This window comes from Spodoptera frugiperda, chromosome 25 (assembly GCF_023101765.2).
Source record: "Spodoptera frugiperda isolate SF20-4 chromosome 25, AGI-APGP_CSIRO_Sfru_2.0, whole genome shotgun sequence".
NCBI classification, from domain to species: domain Eukaryota; kingdom Metazoa; phylum Arthropoda; class Insecta; order Lepidoptera; family Noctuidae; genus Spodoptera; species Spodoptera frugiperda.
In genome coordinates this window covers 8734588-8757263 of record NC_064236.1, presented here as the reverse complement: position 1 = coordinate 8757263, position 22676 = coordinate 8734588, and the positions used below count along the sequence as shown (strand labels likewise).

Here is a 22676-nt window from a genome sequence, read left to right as displayed (position 1 = left end):
GTTGATTATTAGTCAGGCAGTCCTATGTATGATATAATGAGTTTCAATTTCTCACTAAACACCAGGTAAATAAGACTATTCATTTTTTGTCTGTGTGCTTCCATTCACGGGACCAGACACAGAGTCCCGGACCTTCGAAAGGCGTACGAGGAGACGAATCCAACTCGCAGATGCCCGTTGATTGAACAATTTTAATCTAAGTGAAATGTCCATAATTATTACTGATGCTACGTCGACGGATACTAGAGATACCATATCAATTGATTGGTTGATAATAAAAGAAAACACGAAAAGGGTATTAAAGGACGTATCCACATTATAATATTGGATATTATATAACAAGAACAAACAATATTGATAGCATCTTGGACAAACCATCTAGTAAGTGAATAATGCTGTATCTGCCTTTGATACATACATGAGATAAATCTATAATTCTGTAGCGATAAAAAGCTAAAATTAGGTAGGTTGGGTATCCACAAACTGAATTTAAGTAATGTTATTGTTTTGTTATAATCCATCCAAAAAAATATGTTTAATGTGTTCAATTTCGTCTCACTATTTGGTAATAGCGATGTGGTGTTGTATTACATACTTTCATCCATATTCGTCCAGCCGTTTCGACGTAATGAGTTAACAAACATTCAAACAAACAGAGAACCCAGGTCATGGAGGATAAAATACTTTATATAGGTAGGTAACCTATGTCCATATTAGCATGTAGTGACACAAATTGATACAACAATGACACAAATACTAAAATAAGGAAATATAATGGAGCAACAGTACGCATGTGTTGTTCTATAAAACGTGACAGACTAACGAGGACTGTCGACATCATTCACATTCACACTACTGCTGAAATAAATACAAGATTAGTCCGCACGATTACCTCCTGACACTTTGACATGCATCGATACAAAAACTTATCCTTATTGTAATGATAATAAGTGCTACGTTAGCAAAACAACATACAATCTGACTGAGCATCTGCTATTATAACATATAATTCACCTTTTCAAAGGTGTAACTAACTCTATTTAATGGATAGACAATGAAACTGTACGGTCGATGGCTCCAATTAAACCATTTCAAATTGCTAAGCATTACCTAGAATAATTTTTCATGATAACTATAATAAGATCTGACACCAGGTCTCCTTGGTCTAACCCGTGTAACTGAACGATACGTATTCCAAAAATTCCCAAATACATTACAATTATGAAGTGGATTTTTTTTGTGAATTTGTATGGCTTAAGGCGAGGAAAGTTCGGTAAAAACATTTACAAAACATTTCTGGAAGCCAAACATTCCGAAATGTTTTTCCAAAAAAACAAGAAAAAAATATTAGCAGAACTTTTTGTAATTAAAATATCAATTAAAGTACTCTAAAATTTCATCACGTTATGTTAATCACGTTTTCTACCTCCATTGTTACCTACATCCCAAACGTGGTAAACAAAACTCCAAATTTTTGAACCAGGAACCAGGAAAATATTATTGAAACAATATTTACAAACATTTGTATAGAAAACTTTCACAAGATTTGGACAAAAGGCCCACGTTTCAGGAAAAAAATGTTAGATTACATTCACTTCCGCGGTACCACAACGGTATTTTTCTCTGAATGTCGAAACATGGCGTTTTGAAATGAACTCCCTAGTCTCTAATCAATAAATTATTCATTTCCGATTGCAACTGGAATGTAAGACCATAAAACTTGAACTATGTAAAGTAAGTTTAAATAAATAAACCTACAATTTACACATTCTTCGCATCGGTATACTTAGCCATTCCTATTATAATTATGTTGCCTATATGTTTAAAAGAACTATTCGGTAAAAAGACGATTCAGCTGCAGCGTGTTCAGAACGAAGTAAAGCGTTCGATAGCTTCATTATATTTTGAAGTACTTACTTACCGTTACAGTACACAGGACTAAGTAGTCAGTGACAATACAGGTATTTACCATCTTGAAAAAAACAATAAATAGTATAATTTATTCGTAATTTACACGCGTAATCATAACTAGAGGAATGCCACAGGGCAGTGTTATTGGCACATCCTAATTTATGAGTATTTTATTTTGTAAAATGCGATTTAGATTTATGTTAATTTGCATAATTAAGCTTAAAGAGAAAGAATCACAGAGTTATATTGCATACAAATCATACAGCAAGTATAAGTACTAGTCCAAAAATCACTAGTAATTGTTATCATGTTAAAAATAGATATGGTTCTACAAAGGAAACCGCAGACCACCGTATAGAAATCAAACTGTCAATATCCCTGTTAATAGAATAGCTAATACAATTGCTTCGACAAAGAGACTTAAATAAGTAATAGCTGAGTGACAGTGGGTGGTACCTAGTTAGTGTTGTTAGTGTGTGATACTGTGGTGATAGTTCACAGTTAAATGTCTAATCAATATAACACGTTTTATTGCTGACACAATTAAAACGTGCACAAAGGGCAAATGTCGAGAACTATTATAATATTATTATGTACTAGTTGCTCGTCCCAGCTTTGCCCGTGCGCTATTGCCCAACAGAATTGTTTCTTTCATATTATAACTAACGGATACGAAAAACAAATTCGGTACAATCATTACATTTTTATCTAAACTATTACGTACATGTATAAATATACCCCGTCAAAGTGCAGTGAGTGACCACCAGAGCTAGATGGTCTATAAACCTATAGGGTCAAATCACTAAAACCATTCTATTGCTTTGCAGTCATACTAAGTAATTTGTCATTGGTGAGAAATAAACTATGTTTTTTTCATATTATTAGGTCAAGTCGCTATATTATAAATTGGCATTGGGAGCGAATAAATAATGATAAAAAAGGCCTTGTACCTACTGACAGTTGCATACAAAATGCAGCTAATAAAATCTAACTATTGGTAGGAGAAGACACAAAATTAATAAGTTCTTACATTTTACACTATTTCAACGTTAATCATGATCATACAGTAAACATGACAATGAGGGAACTTATTAGCAATCAAACCGATTACTTCACACGATTTGTACTGCTGTACTGCAAAATTTAATATCAACATAGTACTTTATCATGAAATAACTGCCTGATTAAGCAGTCCCGCTGCATTATGCATAGCTTGTGTGCATCTACAATCTGCATCATTAACGGGCACTAGGCATGCAGTCAGCGGACACCCATTAATCAACAAACTAAACAATCATGTAACGTCTTTGTTAACTCAAATCACTTTAGCATTTATCGCTAGAAATAGAAATGAGACTACAAAAATAGCTGTAGGTATCTTAGTTTAAATCCGTTGCCTAAAATCACTTTACTATTATGATAGTATTTATCAAGTAGTGTGAGATGTTCATCTACTTCTTCTTCCTCAAGAATCAGTCTAACCCCTAGTAAAAAAAGCCGAAAAAAATATGCACAGTAATTTTCCAGTTTAAGAACCCTTAAAGCCCTTACTTGTTTTAACCCTAACTTGTTTTATGATACTTCTCATTATTAAAATACTCTTTTGAATTATTTTTGAGTTCCGTAAGTGTGATATTATAAAAAGTCTAGCTCACTGTCTGATATTCCCTCTCGCCTCACTCAAAGCGGTAGAAGATACTGGATGACTTTTCCCCCTCAAAAAATTATCTTCGTTCTACTTATTCGTGTTTATATTTCTGGTAACCCTAATCCACGTCCATATCAAGTGTTGCCAAGAACTAATTGTTTCCGTTGTTTACATTAGTTGAGACAGACCGTCCTATGGAGTTACAAGGGCAGTGATCAACTCAACAATTACTTTCTCATACATAACGATAAGTTGGTTTTAAATCAGCCATTGAAGTATCAAACAATTGCGGTTTGTACTCATTTCCTTTGCAATCGCTGATAATGTTAGCCTTATCAAGCATAATGAGTATTGTGCATAATAATATACGAGTACTATACTAACTATCCGCCCGCGACTTCGTCTACCTCGAATATTTTTTCCGTTTCTGCAGTATGTATTATTTTTGCTCCGTCTCTGATAAGTCCTGATAGTTATAGCATGTTATTATATTATGTATAGCCTTTTTATTTTTTAAGGGCAGAAAATCATCCAATTACTTCTCTCTCCTTGGGCGAGGCAAGAGGGAGTGTCAGACTATTACTGACTAAAGACCACTCCGTTCCTACTCCTGTTTTCGAGCCGGAGTCCCGGTAAACCCGCTAGTTAGTCCACAGCTCCGGATTAGATGTTATTATACAGCCTGTACTTCGCCTTGACAAATAGAATATCCAACCAAAAATAATTTGTATTTTGACTGTAGTTCCTGAAATAAGTGCGTTTATTTAAACAAACAACTCTTAATAATCTCTTAACTTAATAATATCAGTCATCAGCATAAACTAAGATAGAGAGATGACCTAATTCCCCACGACTTTAATCCAGGCAATAAAGTCAAAGACTATATACATATACATAAAAGTGGTATACTAGTCACCTAGGTACAATTAGGCTTAGCTCTTAATACAGTGAAGCCTACTAACCGCTCTAATTGTTATTGTTTGAATACTTATTAGGTACTAAGCCGTAATACCTGTTAATACTATGATATAACAGTATTGTGGCACCATTGTGACTTGATTCAATCGCATTCATTCACACATTACGATCACTTCAGTATATAAGTACCTACCTACTTATTTATTGATTCAAATTGATTGAAATCTAATTATATTGTACCTAATGTATTTTTAACGATCAATATAAAATTAGATACTGTTCTGAAATTGGTGTAGGTACCTATGTAATTTTAAAGTATATAATACTGGTTTACTAAAAGTGCACGCTGTTTAACATGATATTTGCATGAAAGCCAATACTTAAGTCTAAAAGGTTCGTGACTGTGTTTAGAAACTTTTACTTAGATATATATTTTTATTTCAATCGAAAAGAATCGATACAATTAGGAGCTTCTATGGGTTTTTTTGAGACCATTACACCATCACAAAGTCACCAACATTTCATCACGAACCCACAATCTCTAAACTAGTCAAGTTTTCGCGTCAAAATGTCAACGCGTCCGAAATCGTGTATCAGAGCGTAAAATCTTTTGTGAAAATAATATACTACTTCGTGTAACACTGTAAAAACTGTCCATTATTACAAAATGACTGTCTCGCTAAAACTTTTTACCATAAACCAATCATAAATGTCTATCGAAATTACCTTTTTTTTCCTATTCTGAAATATTCATGTTTTCTATTGATACGAAGATCTCAATATACCTATATAGATAATAATCAGCAATACTTTACTTTTTTAATTAACATAAGTAAAGGAAACCGACTCAACAAGTTTCATCGTAATTAAACCTCATAACACCACTTACGCGGATCCATTGAAGGTGATTTCAGTTTTCCTTTATTCCAAATAGGTATTAAACATAAATAACACATTTAAATCGAAAATTGACTATGAGGAAAATATACAAAAATAGCTGCCTACCAACACACAAATTTAGGAACGTAAAAAACTGATTTATACTTAATTTTGATCTTGTTCAGTGGTAGTAGGTATTCCAACCAACCTTGACTAGAAGATGAGGAAAGATCGGTGGTTTTTTATAGAAGCATTTCAATCCAGACTTCCAAATGTATTCTACCTCACTTCTGGGTAAATTATATATGTGTACAAAGAGTACAACAAAAGCAGTGCAAAGTTCTGAACGCTGTGACCCGAGTTATATATAGTTCCAGGAAAGTTTTCGAGAAAGATGAGACTGCTTTGTCGTCTGGCTCATTAGCCATTTAGCTATATTCGGGGAGACTGTATTTTAGCACGTGTGCGTCGATTCAATGGCCCAACAATCGCAGCAGACGATCGACAACAGCGTGTTTTGAATAACAAAACAACGGTTCAATCGAGGTGAAAATTCACGCAATTCGCGATAATCGATCAACTTCACTGTATGTATGTGTATATACATATGTATGTATGTATGTTACGGTTGTTTGTGCTGACGTGTTAGCCTTGTCGCTTGTCGCCAGGTTGCATTCAGATACGCTATTACGTATCGTTTTCGAGATAACTTATTAAAATGTTAAAAACATAGACTGTACTTATGATATCGATTTAATATTTTGAGACCAACATAATAAAATGTTTTAGCATTCATAAAGCAGTCGACGATAGCTTGCTGTTTTGACTGAAACGTAAATATAAATTAAATGAAATTAAATGCTGTAATTTTAACGTGTTTAAGTAGGAGGTAATCAACAAAGGAAGAACAAATTATGAAATGTTTATTGTTAAGTTAAAATTTCAGTCTTCAGAGGTTTCAAGTCAAATTAATAATTTCTAAAAATTATGGACTAATAATTAGGAATAGATACTAATTATGTATTTAAAGCAAACTAGTGGTCGCCTAGTGGCCGAAATTCGACCATATATGATTTAATTTACAATACCACTTAACGTACGTTGAAGGATAATTTTTATTTAACTCAAACTCTTTTATAAAACTCTTTTCATATGAGACGTGAAATATCATCGCAATATTATTCGATTTTGACGTTTTGTCAATCGATCAGAAATATGCATGTGTGTGTAATGTTTTATTTATTGATTTAATGTACTTTATAAGCATGATTTTTGAAAAATATTAGCGTTAGGCACTTCTCCTACACATAAACTATAAGTGTACCGGTAAACTATGGCAACTTTACCGGACCCTTGGCAACTTTACCATACTATAGGTATTCAGTATAAACTCATTTATCTAAAAATCTACCCACTAGAATTCTGTTTTGTAATAGTAGTATTTTTTAGACATTAAAAGGAAATATTTACTATATTTTGCGTAGTCGCAAGACTGTTATTATACCAGTAATGGCCGTCACAGTGTAGTGCGTGAAAATGTGCTAAAAGTTAATAGTTCCTAAATTGTGCTCACAGAGCCTTAATTATATGTCACAGGTGAGTGAAATTTTGATCTTGAATGTATAATATAGTTGGGAACTGTTGTAATGTCAGCAATTGCTTTTTCTTTAATTTATTGATAAATAATCGCTTCGGTAATGTTACACAGGTTAGGTAAAGTTGCCACGGCCTGCTTTGTGGCAACTTTACCTACAGTTAGGGTTGGCAATAAATGTTTTTTTCTTGTTTGTGTGTATTCCATTTTCGAATACCTAAATTTCCCAGCATAATAGTGAATATCCTGGATGATAAGTTATAATGTATTTAATAATACCTTTTGTTTTAGAGCCAAAATGGCTCACATGAAACAAAACCGCAGATAACTCGGAGTTAGACAATATAAAAAGTATACGAAAGTAATGTTAAAATTAGCTATGGAGATAGTGAAGTCAAAAAATTAAAAAGTCAAAAGATTAAACATTATTTTGTAGCCTTTTTTACAATTTTAAACATAAATACTTAAAATTTTAGAACTTAATTTAGTTTAAAAGGGAACAATATTTATGTCAGATATTTATGCTTTTTTTTACTTTAGGTTTAAGGTTTATATATTTTTTTTTAAATATACATGTCATAAAAATTATTCTTATTTTTTGACAACCCCGAGCGTAACAAATTATTTGTATGTAAATTACGATGAAACCCGTGGCAACTTTCCCGAACGTCTGTGTAGCCGTTATCTTTATAGATTTCCTCATATTGTTTGCATTATAATACGAAGAGGTCCTAGATGAAGCCCTCTGTACCTCAACAACTCTTTAATATGCAATACACGATGAATACGGCGCGTAGGTAAAGTTGCCAAAAATTTGGTATCTTTACCCATGTTGTTTTTTCTTTACTACGGCTAAAGTAAGCGTTTGTAATAATGACGATTACGGTAAAGTGAGCCAGATAGACTACAATTCTAAATATATAGTTTTGGTTTCTATGCGTCTTATGGTTAAAAATATATTTCGATTTTTGTTCCAAAATATGGTAAAGTTGCCATGTTTTACGGTACCAAATTTTATGCTCCTACGTCCGCGCAATTTTCGTAAAAAGAATTACAAAGTTTTTGCTTCACGTATTAATATATAGATTATGTCAAATATTATTAAGACATTTTGGTCAATCTTCAATTGCAAATTGACCCAAGATACTAGGAAATGAGCAAAAGATTCGAGAAAGGTCCACGTGGACATTTTGGGAACAGTCTCCGTCTTATTTATTAGTAAAAAACCTAAATAAAAACTTCATTTTTATTCGAACAAAATCCAAGTCTTTCCGCCTATCGCAGAAATATTGCTTTTTAATGATGGAACACTGGCTTTAATTTAAATTGAAAATGTACATCTGTGAGACTGGCGGGCGATAAAATATTCGTCTGTGGCTCGATACATAGACAATAATAGACAGACGATATCTCGAATCGCGCCATTTTCGCATTCGGCATACGAGTTGGTACAACGAATTGATAAAAGGCCAATTAAAAAAGAAGTAAAATTAACAAGTCCTTTTTAGTGGCAACGACCGGTCTTAAATGTAGTAATTATTCAAACAATCAAACGTAATTATTCAGTAAGGTATACTGCGTTACTTTGTCGTGAATATTTTCATAACATTATTGATATGTTTAACTTACAACGCGTGGATTAAAAATGTATTTCATACAAAATTGTGTCAATGGGTAACTGTACTGATTATACCTAATTATTGCTAAAGGTAAATTAAATAGTTAAATGCTGTAATCATTAGAACTGTTACATTAGATTTGTTTATAAAACATGAAAAGATAACGAAGTTATAATAAGAAGCATGTTAGGAGGTCGACCTCGCCTATTTAAATAAAATAGCCAAATTAGGTATTTTATTTATTGTTCTGGTGCGAACTTCCTACTTTGTAAAAGAGAAAAATCAAGCAACCATTTTTCAGTTAGGTATGTAAACATATTTCTTACAATTTCATTACAGGACATAAAAGGTTTATATCGGTTTAGTAATTCCAAACACGTGGTATTAAATGTGTATCTATAAATGTGTTTATGGGATTATCTGAGTCTTTGTACAGAATAACAACATGACTGGAATAAAGTTTATAAAGAACTATATAATAATTCATTTCGTTGCTAAAATACAAAATTACTGATGGTATTGAATTCTAATAAAAAATATAAATGAAATAAATTAACCACGTGCACGCTACTCGACAGTATTCATAACAAATATACCAATTTTTCCCTGAACTGATAGCTAGTTTACTGGTTAGCTACGTGCAATACATTTAATATTGTGCCACCGTGCTTTATTTTCCTGTTTCCAGCAAAAAATATAAGTTTTATCCAATTAAAAATACCTAAGTACCTAAGAACATAAAATGTCATCTAAAAAATCATCATTTTAAATTTATAATATCAGCACATTACTTATTATCTATCTCATAATAATTAGTAAATAAAAACAAAATTAGTAACGTTTGAGTTATACAAAAAAAACACACATTTGAGTGTTATTAACGATTAAGATGGGCACTACATATAATATAAGTGTTGTGTAATTAGTGTACAAAAAAAGAAAGCACACGCTCCTATACTTGACATATAACCTTATAAACATACATACGGCACTAAACTGCACACGAGGTGTCGTGAATTCGTTTACTGATGGCCGCGAGATTTTTGCTGATATCAGTCGATATTATGGAGGCAAGACTGTTTGCGTTATCAGTCGTGACCGAACTATTGGCGAGGCAACACGTATTGACAGCCTGCGTAGCACTGCCAAGCGCGTGAGACCGTGAGTAAGTAAGCCATCAATCTTAAAATGCTTCCTTAATCTTAAATATATAGTGCTAAAATGTCGTCTACGTAATAAAACTCGTTTTTAATGTAAATCATTGTCGTGTTTAATAGCTATTTAACAGTATTTTTATTCGATTATTCGACTTCGAAATAACTTGCTCTGTCATCTGTGAACATTAATTTTTTTGTGTTATTTTTTTTTCTATAATATTTTCTTCGTCGTGTGTACGTAAAATTATATAGACGCTGAGCTCTTGTAATAACTAAATCCACAACAATTTTAGTAAAAGTTATAAAATAAATATTTTAAATTGACATGGAATTAAAATTTTAGTGTGAATTATCTACGAGGAAATTAAAAACAAATGTTTAGTTTATAAAACAGCTTTGCTAGCTACAGTCTAAAAATACAGAAAAATATAATAACATTTCAATGAATGGATATAAAATTGATGTCACTGTGTTAGCGTGTAACGATAAGGGGGCCTACAATAACGTAGTGTAAATTGCTATTAAACTTTTACATAAGACTATTTTATAGGCATTTCTCTCGGCAGGTAAATAGCATAACTATTGCCTTGTACATCGCTATAGTGAACAAATCGTTTACCTTATTTCCAACGCCTATAAAAAATAATTTCTAATTTTATAAAAAACAAATAGAATTTTTACTACACGTTACAATTTCTTTAATATGTAAAAACATTTGTAGATATTTTATTTATATCGGATAATTTTGCTAGTTCTTCCTAGTGTAGCACATTTGAGCTGCCCACGCGCAGAGGCCAACCTTGATCTTCGAGCATGACTCGAGATAATTCTCACACAGATTTATCCGCTAAGTTACGCAATTTATCGGCAAATACACACATAACAGACGGTCATTCTGACGTATAAAAAAAAATATTTATAAATACACTGAAAATAATGAAATATATAAAACGTAATAGATAAGATTTCTTGCATTATAATCTTGTTATTTTTATTCTATTCTGACGTCTATCTACTGTTGTTATCATTGAGTGTACATAACGACTGTCAATTGTTATTCTTAGTCGATGACAATGTGCACGAAACTAACAAATATTACTAACATAATATATGTCAGGCTCAGAGTCGCCCAGCGCGCGATGGAGAGAGCTATGCTCGGAGTATCTTTGCGCGACAAAATCCGAAATATGGAAATTCGCCAAAGAACAAGAGTTACAGACATAGCTCTCAAAATATGCAGGCTGAAGTGGCAATGGGCAGGCCACGTCGCTCGGAGGACTGATGGCCGCTGGGCCAGGAAGGTGACTGAGTGGCGACCGCGGACCGGAAGACGCAGCGTGGGCAGACCTCCCACTAGGTGGACCGACGACATCATCAGAGTGGCGGGGAGCCAGTGGATGCAGGTGGCGGCTTGTCGTTCTACGTGGAGGACCAAGGGGAGGCCTTTGTTCAGCAGTGGACGTCTCTCGGCTGATGATGATGATGATGATGAATATATGTCAGAAGTAAATGAGCATAATTATGTTACTTGCTCATCTTAATTAAGCTTTAACGAAGGGAATTTAGCTAAGCATAGCTAAGAAGGACATTACACTTGGGAGCGAAAAAACGGTGAAGAAAGTGGTGTGCTTATTAGTTTTTAATGAACCCTCTATATCTTTAAAAAAAAAATGTGTGTAACAACAAAATACTCTCATTTTATAGGCAATAGAAGTACTTTTCATACAGCATTGCATCTTTGCCACCAAGTATAGTACGGATTTTAAAATAACATGCTGTACGTACGAGTAGGTACGTATTAAGACAATAATTCTACCAATACTTAGATGAATTGCATTTTAAAACTAATAATATAAGTTAATTCATTACAAATTTACGTATAATAAGCTATTTATCCAGCGAACAATAAAACTATATTAAATTAATATACGTACATAGGTGTATATGGCGACTAAGCTTATATTTACATCACATAGGTAGGTGACATACTCATAAAAATTACATGAATCTATCTTGCATCGTAAATCGTTCTACTAAACAGAACTACGACACTTTTTTCAATAAAAATATAACTTCTATGAATTTATTACACTTCGGTTATTCTCTGCCATTACTATAATTAATTGCATGCACTTCACACGTGTTTGTCGCTTATTTATCTATATTTTTTTTAAATTAATATAGTTACGGTCTATATAGTAACAATTTAATTCAATAATCGTAATATCTACATTATATTATACTACCTCTGAGCAGGTACTTCTTTATATTGTAAATATTATGTTTAAGGAAGTATACATTTTATATTTAGTAATATTATGTTATATTAGATGGCAGCGTATCGTACTCAGGAACGATAGCAATTCTCCACACGGCCCTTTTGACAAAAACTGCACTCTCGCGCATCTGTTGATGCGAAATACATAGTTATCGCACTTTATATTCTAAAATATTAAGCTATTCCTTTTCGTATCATAAAGATCTTTAGAATTAAAGCCAAATATGTCGTAAATACCGACTTACACTAATAATTTCCACATATTTACTCAAAAATCACATACTTAAAAGAAAATTAACTAACGATTATGTAAACATAATTAGAAATCTCAATTTTAAGTATAGACGACAATAAAGCATAATAATATAATCGTTAATCAAGATTTATCGAGCGTTTAGTAAATAAATAAATTAGTTAATTACCTAAGCATTGTGTGCTGTGTGATAATAGCTATGTATAACTAACGCTGTTTGTTTTGTTGTCAGGTATCAACAAGGGGACCTTATCGCTATCACAGACTAGCAACACGTCAAAATGGTGAATGTAAGTAATACATGCTATATTTATTTCATACATTAGATATCACATACTTACTTGATTTTTGCCCCCCAGCGGTACATAGGTAAAGGTGAACATACATTTACATCAGTACTGTAGCCTTAGTATGAGGTACATAAAGATGAAATTATACTTATTACATCAGTAGATACTAAATATGAGATTGCTTTACTCGGTTGGTTTATTCGAGTATAACGAGCTCTCGTTTCGATTACTTTAAACGTAAAACAAACTCGTACTAAGGGCACAAAACTTCTAATTTCTATCGGTAATATTGTTACTTACGACGTCATTCTCTTGTCCCGTGTATGGGGTCAAACAAAAATTGATAGATTTACATATTATCTAGACTTCTTTAGCTTCCAAACATACCTATGAGTGGGAGGGAACCATGCTTCCGCACGAAAGGGCCGACTCGACAGTAGTAATACCACGGCCTCACGTAAACCGACGTGAAACAACGCTTGCGTTGTGTTTCGTTGTATAAGTGAAACCTCCTTCCCAATCATCCCAATCCCCGTTTCCCCAACAAACTTTAAATTCCTAACCCCCAAAAGCCTGGCAATGCACTTGTAGCGCTTGTAGTGTTTCGGGTATATAATATGGTCATAAAAAATGATCTACGTGGATCTGATCGTAGAGAATATAAAAATTTTGATTTTGATCTACTTAATTTTCTATTTTCTAATTCCGTAAAGCTTATGTTCACTATACATATATGTTTCTACCTACATAGTACTTGTGCAATGTAAATAGATAGTAGGTACGTAAGTTGGTATCAGATTTGGTGTCGAGTGAACATTTTTACACACGACGCGACTGTAGAACAAGATCCTAGTGCATAAGTACTACGATTATGTTAATTTCACACGACTCTACATACACTACGTAAATGCTTAGTCAGTTCGCATTATTAAATCAACTAACTAAACAAATCTTTCTCAAGGCCACTTCATAATTCTATTCAATACATACGTGAAAAGGTTTAAATTACTATTTAAGTTGGATTTTCCTTATATAGCCGCTGCTGTTAGCACCTAAATAGGCGCCAATCTTGACATTGAGAAAATTATGGATAGATTTTGACGTTACTAACTCAATCAAACCAGCAGTTTTTATTTATTGTTATTTTTGTAGTTTGGGATTTTTTTTGACCAAAACCAAAAGTGTTGAATATCTCAGAAACAAGCCACTATCAGACCACGGACCTCAGGGTTAATTTTGGAGGAAATTAGTTGTATCATCACCTCCCGAGATTTACGTCGAAATACAAGTAATTCTGTATATATTTTGCATGTCCAGACATTACAGATAAAAGTTGAACTTGTTGCGAGTTGATAACTAATTGTTTTTTATTTTGTTTATTTTTTTACGTGTTATGTATGATATGGCATTCCATGTAAGTTGCCTAGTCATTCCCGTGTAGCATAATGGCTATTTTCGTATCTACATTTTATTTTAGTTTGGGTGTCGTAATATGGTGCAATAATCTTCGCTCCTAATTAAAATTCGATATTAAAAAGATTTCGTTCTTTTTCAAGTATCATTTACAAACAAAAAAAAAAATATTTTTATACATTAGATCACCTCTCGATTTTATAATCAAAGTTTTGATTGATTACTTTCGATAGCCAATGGTTTGCTTCAAACATACTTATCTACATGCTATCTCCCATATAATATGTAGATAGATTTACCAGGATCTCTTATCTCCAGGTACTTCTATAGGCACAATGTGAGACTTAGGTAGATAACTTTTTTAATATGCGCTAACTACATACTGTTGTCTGAAGCCGAAACTCGTTTTTTTAAGCCTTACGTGTATCAGGTAGATAGATAAGCATTTAAGCAGCTACATACATATATTCACAAAATGCTAGCATTATGAATAAAAGTCAAAATTTTTATCACTTTCAACATCAGACACTTTCACCCGTAAAATAAGTAGTTTCCGAAAAACTAAATCCAACTTTAGTACATTCGTATTTTAAGTAATAAATCCTTTAACTCTGTCATAAAGTCGATTGCGTTTGACATGAATGTCGAACGCTTTGTACGTGTCGTGTCGTATCTAAAAATAATGTTGTTCTAGGAATCAAATGGCAATGCGCCTGCGCCGCAGGAACTGGAGACATTCCTGTCCCCGGATGAGAAGAAAAAGGAGAAAGTCGTCAATAAGTAAGTATTTTTACCTGTATTTATAAAATTAAGGATCAGTTTGTTTGTTTGTTGGCATTGAGTGCCCAATAAGGCCCATAGTTGGAACATATTACTGTAGATCACACTGTACACTATCGAAACTACTGAACCAATCTGAAATACTCTTACACCATTGAAAAACTTACTTTTCATAGAGTACCTAAGGCTACTTTTTATCCTGATATTTAACTGCAAGTTTGAAAAATCGATAATTAAATGATTCATTAAATAATGAAAGTCATGTTAATTAGACACATAATTCTTTATCAATAAAATAGTACTTATATAAATTTAAATGATCATGTTTAGATAGGTTTCTCGGCAATCGAAATAGTAGAAAACAATATGGAAAAATGAAAGCAAAATAAATTTTAATTTTGTCGCAGTTCATTCATAGAGGCTATGAGAAGTTTGCCAGGTGGTTTACAAAGACACTACCAGCAGGTATAAATAAAGCTAGATTACAGACTTACCAAAACTGGCAATGACAAAGTCGTGTCAGTTCATAATGACCACTTTGTTCAGCAATCGATATTGCCTTAGGACGAAACGTTATTGATTTTCCTTTTTACATTTTTTACTTTTGATACGGTACTGAAAAAGCTAAATATAGATATATTTTATGGCTATTATATCTGACTGCGCGGTTGGTATAGAGTGACTGAGCTAGCTAGTTGCTCCACAAACGTGTGGTGGGTTCGATTCCTGTATGGAATAACTGCTTGTCTATTCCGGGTTTAGGCGTGATACCTAGGAATTTAAAACACGTTTTTAAATGCACCTAAGATGCAAGAGAAAATTCAGTGGGCCCAGGCTTATTATGTTAATTTTCAATGAGTCATTCTAATTGTTATTTATTTTTTACAGGTACAACATGACGAAAGATGTGGAGTCGGCCGATTTCGATCCGTTCACCGAACGAAAGTTGGAGAATCCTACTTCGTAAGTATATTGACTTTTTACCACGCCTTAGCTACTATTTGACTTAAATGTTCGACAGAGCAGAAAGTTTTAACAAGATTTCCCTTTAAGAAATTATATTGTATACGTTTCATCATATTTTATATTGAAAACAATTTTACAAGATTAGATATTTCGTTGAATTTGAAGCTGATTGGGATTAACCCAATATTTAGCAACCATGTCTAGATACGGCATTGGGACTAACCTTAGACCACCGCCAAAAACAAAAAAAAAGGTGGTAAAATAGATACTTTGTTTATATATGTGCAAGCTGCACCGAATTTTGACTTCGCGGGTCTATATGCGGAGCATGTGGTGGGTGCCTCTAGACGCTAGCCAGTATAACCTGCGCCTAAATCCGGCACTGGGTGCAAGCAATCTCGAAACGAAATGCGCTATATTCCATAACAATCTGCATATAAAAAAAAGCAGACGACACTAGGTTGAGATTAGAAAAAATGATAAAGAGTACTAGAATACCTGCGTAGTGACCTGAAAACCTAGAAAAACGTGGTCCGTATATGTGTTACTACACTTTATAGTAAATAAATTTACGCTTAGACATAAAGTGTTTAGGTATAAAATAGATGTTTAATGTTGCCACGCGATTTACTTACTAGTGTATATTTAACTGCTTCTGCGAATTGCTAATAACTAAGCATTTTAGGAATTTATAGAATAAGTATAGCTGCATTATTTAGATAACATAACAAGTTATTTTTACTGACTACCCGACTTCTTTCTTTACTTTTAATTTACTAAAATAAATAGATAAGCAGGTTAAACTTAACTGTCTTAGGTATATTTTAATTGAATAATTTAGATTACTTAAAGGTCAATTCATGAAGTCAATTAATCACAAATAAGTATGTCGACTTTTTGCTTTTTGAATATCTTATCAATTATTTTATTACGGGTGATTGCAGGGCATATCTACCCTGCTTATTTTATTTCTTAGGACAAACTTCTTTAGAAGAAATGATAATTTAACTAACTAAAATTTTCTTTAATAAATTATTAGGTACATATTATATTATTAGGTAGTTCATAGTATTTCTGTCTTGTTAGATCAGGACCCATTTATACCATTATTTATTTGGCTCTTATAGCGTTCATTGTATACCTACAATGCAGTGCAAGCAGTAAATGCCTACATTACCTAATAGTAGATATATACCATACTATTAGGTAATGTAGGCATTTACTGCTAGTTATGTTATCTACAAAACTATTATTATTGCCCACGCAATCAACTGTAATAACCCGTGAATTACGGGGTTATAGTAAACTTACACATTATAAAATTCAATGTGTAATAATATTTTCGAATAACTTTGTCCAAAAACGATTTAGTCTTATTACGCTGTTTACAAATATTGATCCGAATGTTTGCCGCGATCTGTTGTTTAGTTTATCACCCTTATTTTGTTAAGTAATACTTAAGTATACCTAGTTATTTCTGTTTGATCGTAAAAGTTTTTCATTACAATCTAGGTTTGTCAAGTAAACACTTGTAAATGGCTTATAATGTGTATGATGGAAACGAAATCGAGGGCTCTTTATCCATAGTTTCGTACGTACCAGTACCCATGGGATATAAACGTGATTTAATTTATTTGAGTACGCACCAAGGTTTATAGGTCTAGAATTCTAGATACCTACATTCTTAGGCACTCGTATTCCAAGACCTATAAGGAGAGATCAGGTCTCCAAACCATATCGCGTTCGCATAAAGCAAATCCGACGATTTTCCCTAGACGTTGCACAATTAGATACGGCTCCTATTATATTTACTAGACGTAATAGACATAATGTTTATGTATAATATTACGTAGTACCTACAATACACGATGTACTTGCTGAAATTGAATATGATATGTTTAATAATTCTAAGGCTAGGACAGAAGAGGTAGATACCTAAATGCTAAGTAGTAGCTAGATCAAATATGTAAACTTCTAAAAACACTGTCCTTGTTGTGTCATCAATAGTCTTTTATTATATCCACGTTTTTGTAACATGAATTCATTTTACTGTGTAAAAAATTAAATAAGATTCCAGGTAACCTAGACATACCTACCTACTTAAAAACAACTTTTTTTTTCAAATCAACAATTCCAATGTAAGAATCGATTTGCGTCAAAAGGGGGATACATTTGTCTCTTACATATGTAACATGAATAATGGTGACAGAAATAACGCGTTTTTTATTGAATTCTATTAACCTCAGGACTAAATTTGCCTTGGGTAATTCAAGGTGAAACTGGAATCTTGTTTCAGATCTTACTTTTACGTTAAAGCCTTGCTTGTGTGTTTTTGAATTCGATTAAGTCTGTCTGCGAATGAAAACTGTATTAACTAACCCCTTATAATAATGTTCTACATTCCCTACTATTTGGGATTTACCCGTTTATGTAACGTGGAAACTATTGACTCGAAGTCACCGAGGATTTGTGTAATGTTTCAGAAACATGGACACGCTTACTCATCTGCTGAAGGCGTCTCTCGGTACCGGTATCCTGGCCATGCCCAAAGCGTTTAAATGCGCTGGGCTCGTCTCCGGCATTTTCTTCACGATGCTGGTCGCTCTCATCTGCACCCACTGCTCCTACATTCTCGTAAGTATACTCCGAAGCCTAAGCTATGCGTTCAAGTCACACTGTTAAAACAGTTCTTTGCATATTTTTATCAGGTACCAGTTGCAGCTTTGCGAAGTTTCGCCATAAACCATTTCCTTTGCGAATTAGCACCAGCTCATATTTAGACAAATCATACTAATTTAAAATAGGACTGAAATTCCTAAGATACTAACAGACTTGCGAAACAAAACGTTGCATGAAACCATTTTTAACAACATCCTGTTTATTCACAGATTAAGTGTGCCCATGTGCTGTATAAGAAGACCAGGAGAACGCAGATGACGTTCCCTGAAGTGGGACAGGCCGCCTTGGAGAATGGACCACAAGCACTGCGACCTTGGGGAAATGTGTTCAGAATCTTCATCCTTGTCAGTCTGTTCCTGACTTACTTCGGTACCTGTTCTGTGTACACTGTGATCGTCGCCAAGAATATTGTGCAGGTAACTATATACTAAGTACATAAAAACCTTAACTACACTACAACATTCATTCAGTTTCACTACTTAAACATTTTTACTACGGTACTTGTTGAATAAAACGATCATGTTGGTTCACAATTTTTCTCCATCTTAAATATTTTATTCTATTTCAGGTCGTAGCACACTACATGAACCAAAAAGAGGAAGATGTAGAAATAAGAATCTTCATCATTGCTCTTCTCCTGCCACTCATCTTCATGGCATGGATCCGCAACCTCAAGTACCTAGCGCCAGTGTCCATGATCGCCAATGTGTTCATGGCGCTCGGTCTTGGAATCACTTTCTACTACCTCGTCGGAACTGGCAAACTCATGACGGACAACATTAAGTCCATGCTCTTCAAAGCACCGGTAGAATGGCCCGAATTCTTCTCACTAAGTATCTTTGCCATGGAAGCCATCGGTGTTGTGATGCCCCTGGAGAACGCCATGAAGACCCCTCGCTCCATGCTCGGCACCTGTGGCGTCCTGAACAAGGGCATGAGCGGTGTCACCCTCGTGTACATTCTTCTTGGTTTCCTCGGCTACCTCCGCTACGGAGAAGGCGTTGCAGACTCCATCACTCTGAATTTGGAAAGCACTGAAATGTGAGTATGCTCCATGTAACCATTGTTTGTGAAAAACTTTTATTTAACTTTAAAAAAATAAACTTTTATATAGATTTAAAAGAGTTTATTTACACAATCTCATCTCACTAAAGTGTTGAACAATTTTAATAGAACTAAATAGGTAGCTTAATAATATATTTCTTGTTGTTTACAGTCCTGCCCAAATTGTCAAGATCTCCATCGCCATCGCCGTATACTGCACATACGGACTGCAGTTCTTTGTGTGCGTCGAAATCATGTGGAACAGCATCAAGGACAAGTTCACGAAGAGACCCGACCTTGCTGACTACATCATGAGGACCATCATGGTGACCGCCTGCGTGCTGCTAGCTGTCGCTGTGCCCACCATCGGACCTTTCATGGGCGTCATTGGAGCGTTCTGCTTCTCTATCCTCGGTCTCATTGCTCCCGCCTTCATTGAAGTCGTCACCTACTGGGACATCGGCTTCGGACCTGGCAAATATCTTATCTGGAAGAACATAGTTGTGCTCATCTTCGGTATGTTCGCCCTCATTTTCGGTACTAAGGATGCCATTAAAGAAATTATACGCGTGTATAGTATATAAGGCAACACTTTAGTGCACAGCCTTTTATTCAAAGATTCTGTGTTAATGTGTGATAGATATTAGCGTACAGCTTAGTATTTAGTATAGATTATTTTTACCAGTTTTACGCGTGACACTTTGGGAGTTCGAAGTAGTCGAGGTGTCTAGGTCGTAGTCGATGTTATTTTGTTTCGTCACCCTGGCACTTGGAAAACTATTTCGACCAAAAGTCTCCTGTGAAACGGACCTGAATTCTGTTGTATTGGTAACCGCGAAACACGCTGCTAAACGTATGGTGCTACTTATTGCATGTAGTCAATATTTGCTCCACGTTGTGCATGAATTCGAAATAGTTACGATATGTATACTAGAAAAATTGATGTTGCCTTTTATTATGCGTATTTTATAAAATATATTTTATATGTACAATTATATGGGGCATGTAAAATTATAAAATCGCTATTACATTCCCAAATCAGAACTGAATACTGTTGGATGGTGTACTTAGAAATATGTAAGTATTTGAGTCAACATGTATTTCGATTGTGTGGTGTAGGCGCGTTAATGTTGTATTCAATGATTTGTTGGTCCCAAACAAAATGAGCTACCATGTACACGATAGATAAGTATTTTGTAAAATAAACAAAGACCAAAAAGCTATCGAACATAACTGTCATCTATTCATATCGTCATCGGTACTTAATAGCATTACTCTGATGTCGTATTCAGTATAAACGAACAAATGCTTTCGTTAGTGTAATTTGTTTCCATTAAAAAAGAACATTTTATCTTAAATTGGTGACTGGGATCTTTGCATTTAGTGTTTGTAAGCTTAATGTTTTATACATAATTGTAACTTAATTTATAGAATTGTTTGTGTGTATTTATAAGTGCATTATACGAATTTCGATGTCATGAAACTGCACTTAACTGTAAGTTGTAAAGATTAATACCGAAGAACTGAAATAACAATAAGTACACGCAGTCGCATGTGATAAATAGATGAGAAATATCAGGATGAGGCCTTTCTTAGTAAGATTAGAAACTATAAGGTCAGCGATCGAAGTTAGACGTTTCATAAGTCTTAGACTCTTTACAATTCAACACTAAGAAGTTTACAACGACCATTTGATAAAGTATTTTTAAAATAAATTTTATTATTATCTAATATAAATGGAATTCTCTTATTATATAATATATTAATTAATAATATATTAAAATTCAATTTTAATGTTATATGTATATCTATTATCTACATTTTTTACAAAATTTATAGGCGTAATTTCGCAAACAAACCCAATAAAGTTCCTATTTGTTCTTAAATTATGTAGAAAATTATTTTTAGTAGTACTTAAATTTTGTTTTGTTCATAACCACAGCGCACCAAACATTGATAACAATTTGTTTGAAATATTATCAGTTATATGATATTATTTTGTAATTTAATTATAATCATAAATTACGTTAATAAACCGTTTATAAGCTCTGTATGTTTATAATTATTATTTCCCCCATACTTACCCTAATGTGATAGGTCTACTCTACGAGTACCTACTTGAGTACCGACTAGACCACTAGTAGGTATATCTGAAGGGTTGACATTATCATTGAGAATTTTTAAAATCGTCAACCTTTTGTCTTTTGAGGGTAGGCAGAGGTGCACATTACGGAACGTAATGCCACTGTAGGTACAATGTACACCCACTTCTCAATATTTATGCTATAAGTCCCATGTAATAGGGGTGAGCCTAGTGCCATATATACTGGCACAAATCCAGATCCATAAATTTTTGAAAAACCGAAAAAAGCCCTGTAGTACTTTACCCGACCCGGGAATCAAACCCGAGACCCCTTGTCGGGCAGTTGCACTTGCGACTCGACCAGCGGAGCAGAAATTTTAAAAATCCTTCCTGCTGTATCCATCCGTCCATCCTCCTGCTGTAAATTGATATATCTCCTGATTGGTTGAATTAATTTCTGCTGCATTGGATGGGGCGAGGAGAAGTGTCTATCTGTTACTGACTGAAAACCACCCGGTTCAAACTCCTACTTCGAGCCGGACCCCCGGTACCCCGCAAGGTTTTCCGCAGCACCAAATACCAATTGTTTTAACACGTTCAATGCCGCCGACACGCCAAGCGTGTTCTTGCGAATTTCTATAACTACGCCTCGAACACGCCAGGCGTGTCCGCGTGGCGTAGTATTAGTATAGGGCGGCATCGCAATGAACTTAAAAAAACCCGTAATGGTGGCAGTGAACGTTAAGGGACGTGCACCTATAATTATTAACATGACTGTAGTTATTTAGGCCTCTATACCTACCAGCCCAAATAAATTCCTCATTGCTTGACATTCATTTCGTAACACTTTAAGTACCAATCTAGATAATTGGAATCCATTTTCACACTTTTAAGATTAGATGAGAGCTTCCAGGTTCTACTTCGAAGTTGGAAGACTTTTTAAAAGGACAACCTCGTTGGCGAATTATCTAGTCACAAGCACAACTACCAAGTACTGAGACTCGGGGTTGATTCCCAGATTGAGAAAAGTCGGAACGTAGGTACTATATCCAGGTAAGTATTATAGGGCTTCTTCGATCTCCAAAAAATGTCTCCATGTGTTTTGGAATAGCGCCGGTACTGCCGGTGTACCCAGGTGTATGACAATAACATAACTGGTCAAAA

General features: G+C 34.1%; 1 protein-coding gene across 3 annotated transcripts in view; it reads left to right on the top strand.

Annotated features, from left to right (window-relative positions):
• LOC118264837 (proton-coupled amino acid transporter-like protein pathetic) overlaps positions 1–21478 on the top strand; it is a 46947-nt gene extending 25469 nt beyond the window's left edge. Inside the window, exons 1-8 of one of the 3 annotated variants that reach the window (XM_035577501.2) lie at positions 9598–9734; positions 12490–12547; positions 14655–14740; positions 15629–15703; positions 18190–18340; positions 18595–18801; positions 18954–19426; positions 19602–21478. In XM_035577501.2, the coding sequence (XP_035433394.1) occupies positions 12539–12547; positions 14655–14740; positions 15629–15703; positions 18190–18340; positions 18595–18801; positions 18954–19426; positions 19602–20013 (1413 nt within the window). In that variant the 5' untranslated portion in view covers positions 9598–9734; positions 12490–12538 and the 3' untranslated portion in view covers positions 20014–21478. Of the gene's footprint in view, positions 1–9597; positions 9735–12489; positions 12548–14654; positions 14741–15628; positions 15704–18189; positions 18341–18594; positions 18802–18953; positions 19427–19601 lie in introns of those variants that run through there. The other 2 variants (XM_035577506.2, XM_035577496.2) reach the window with 2 other exon arrangements.
• Positions 21479–22676: the final 1198 nt, after the last annotated feature.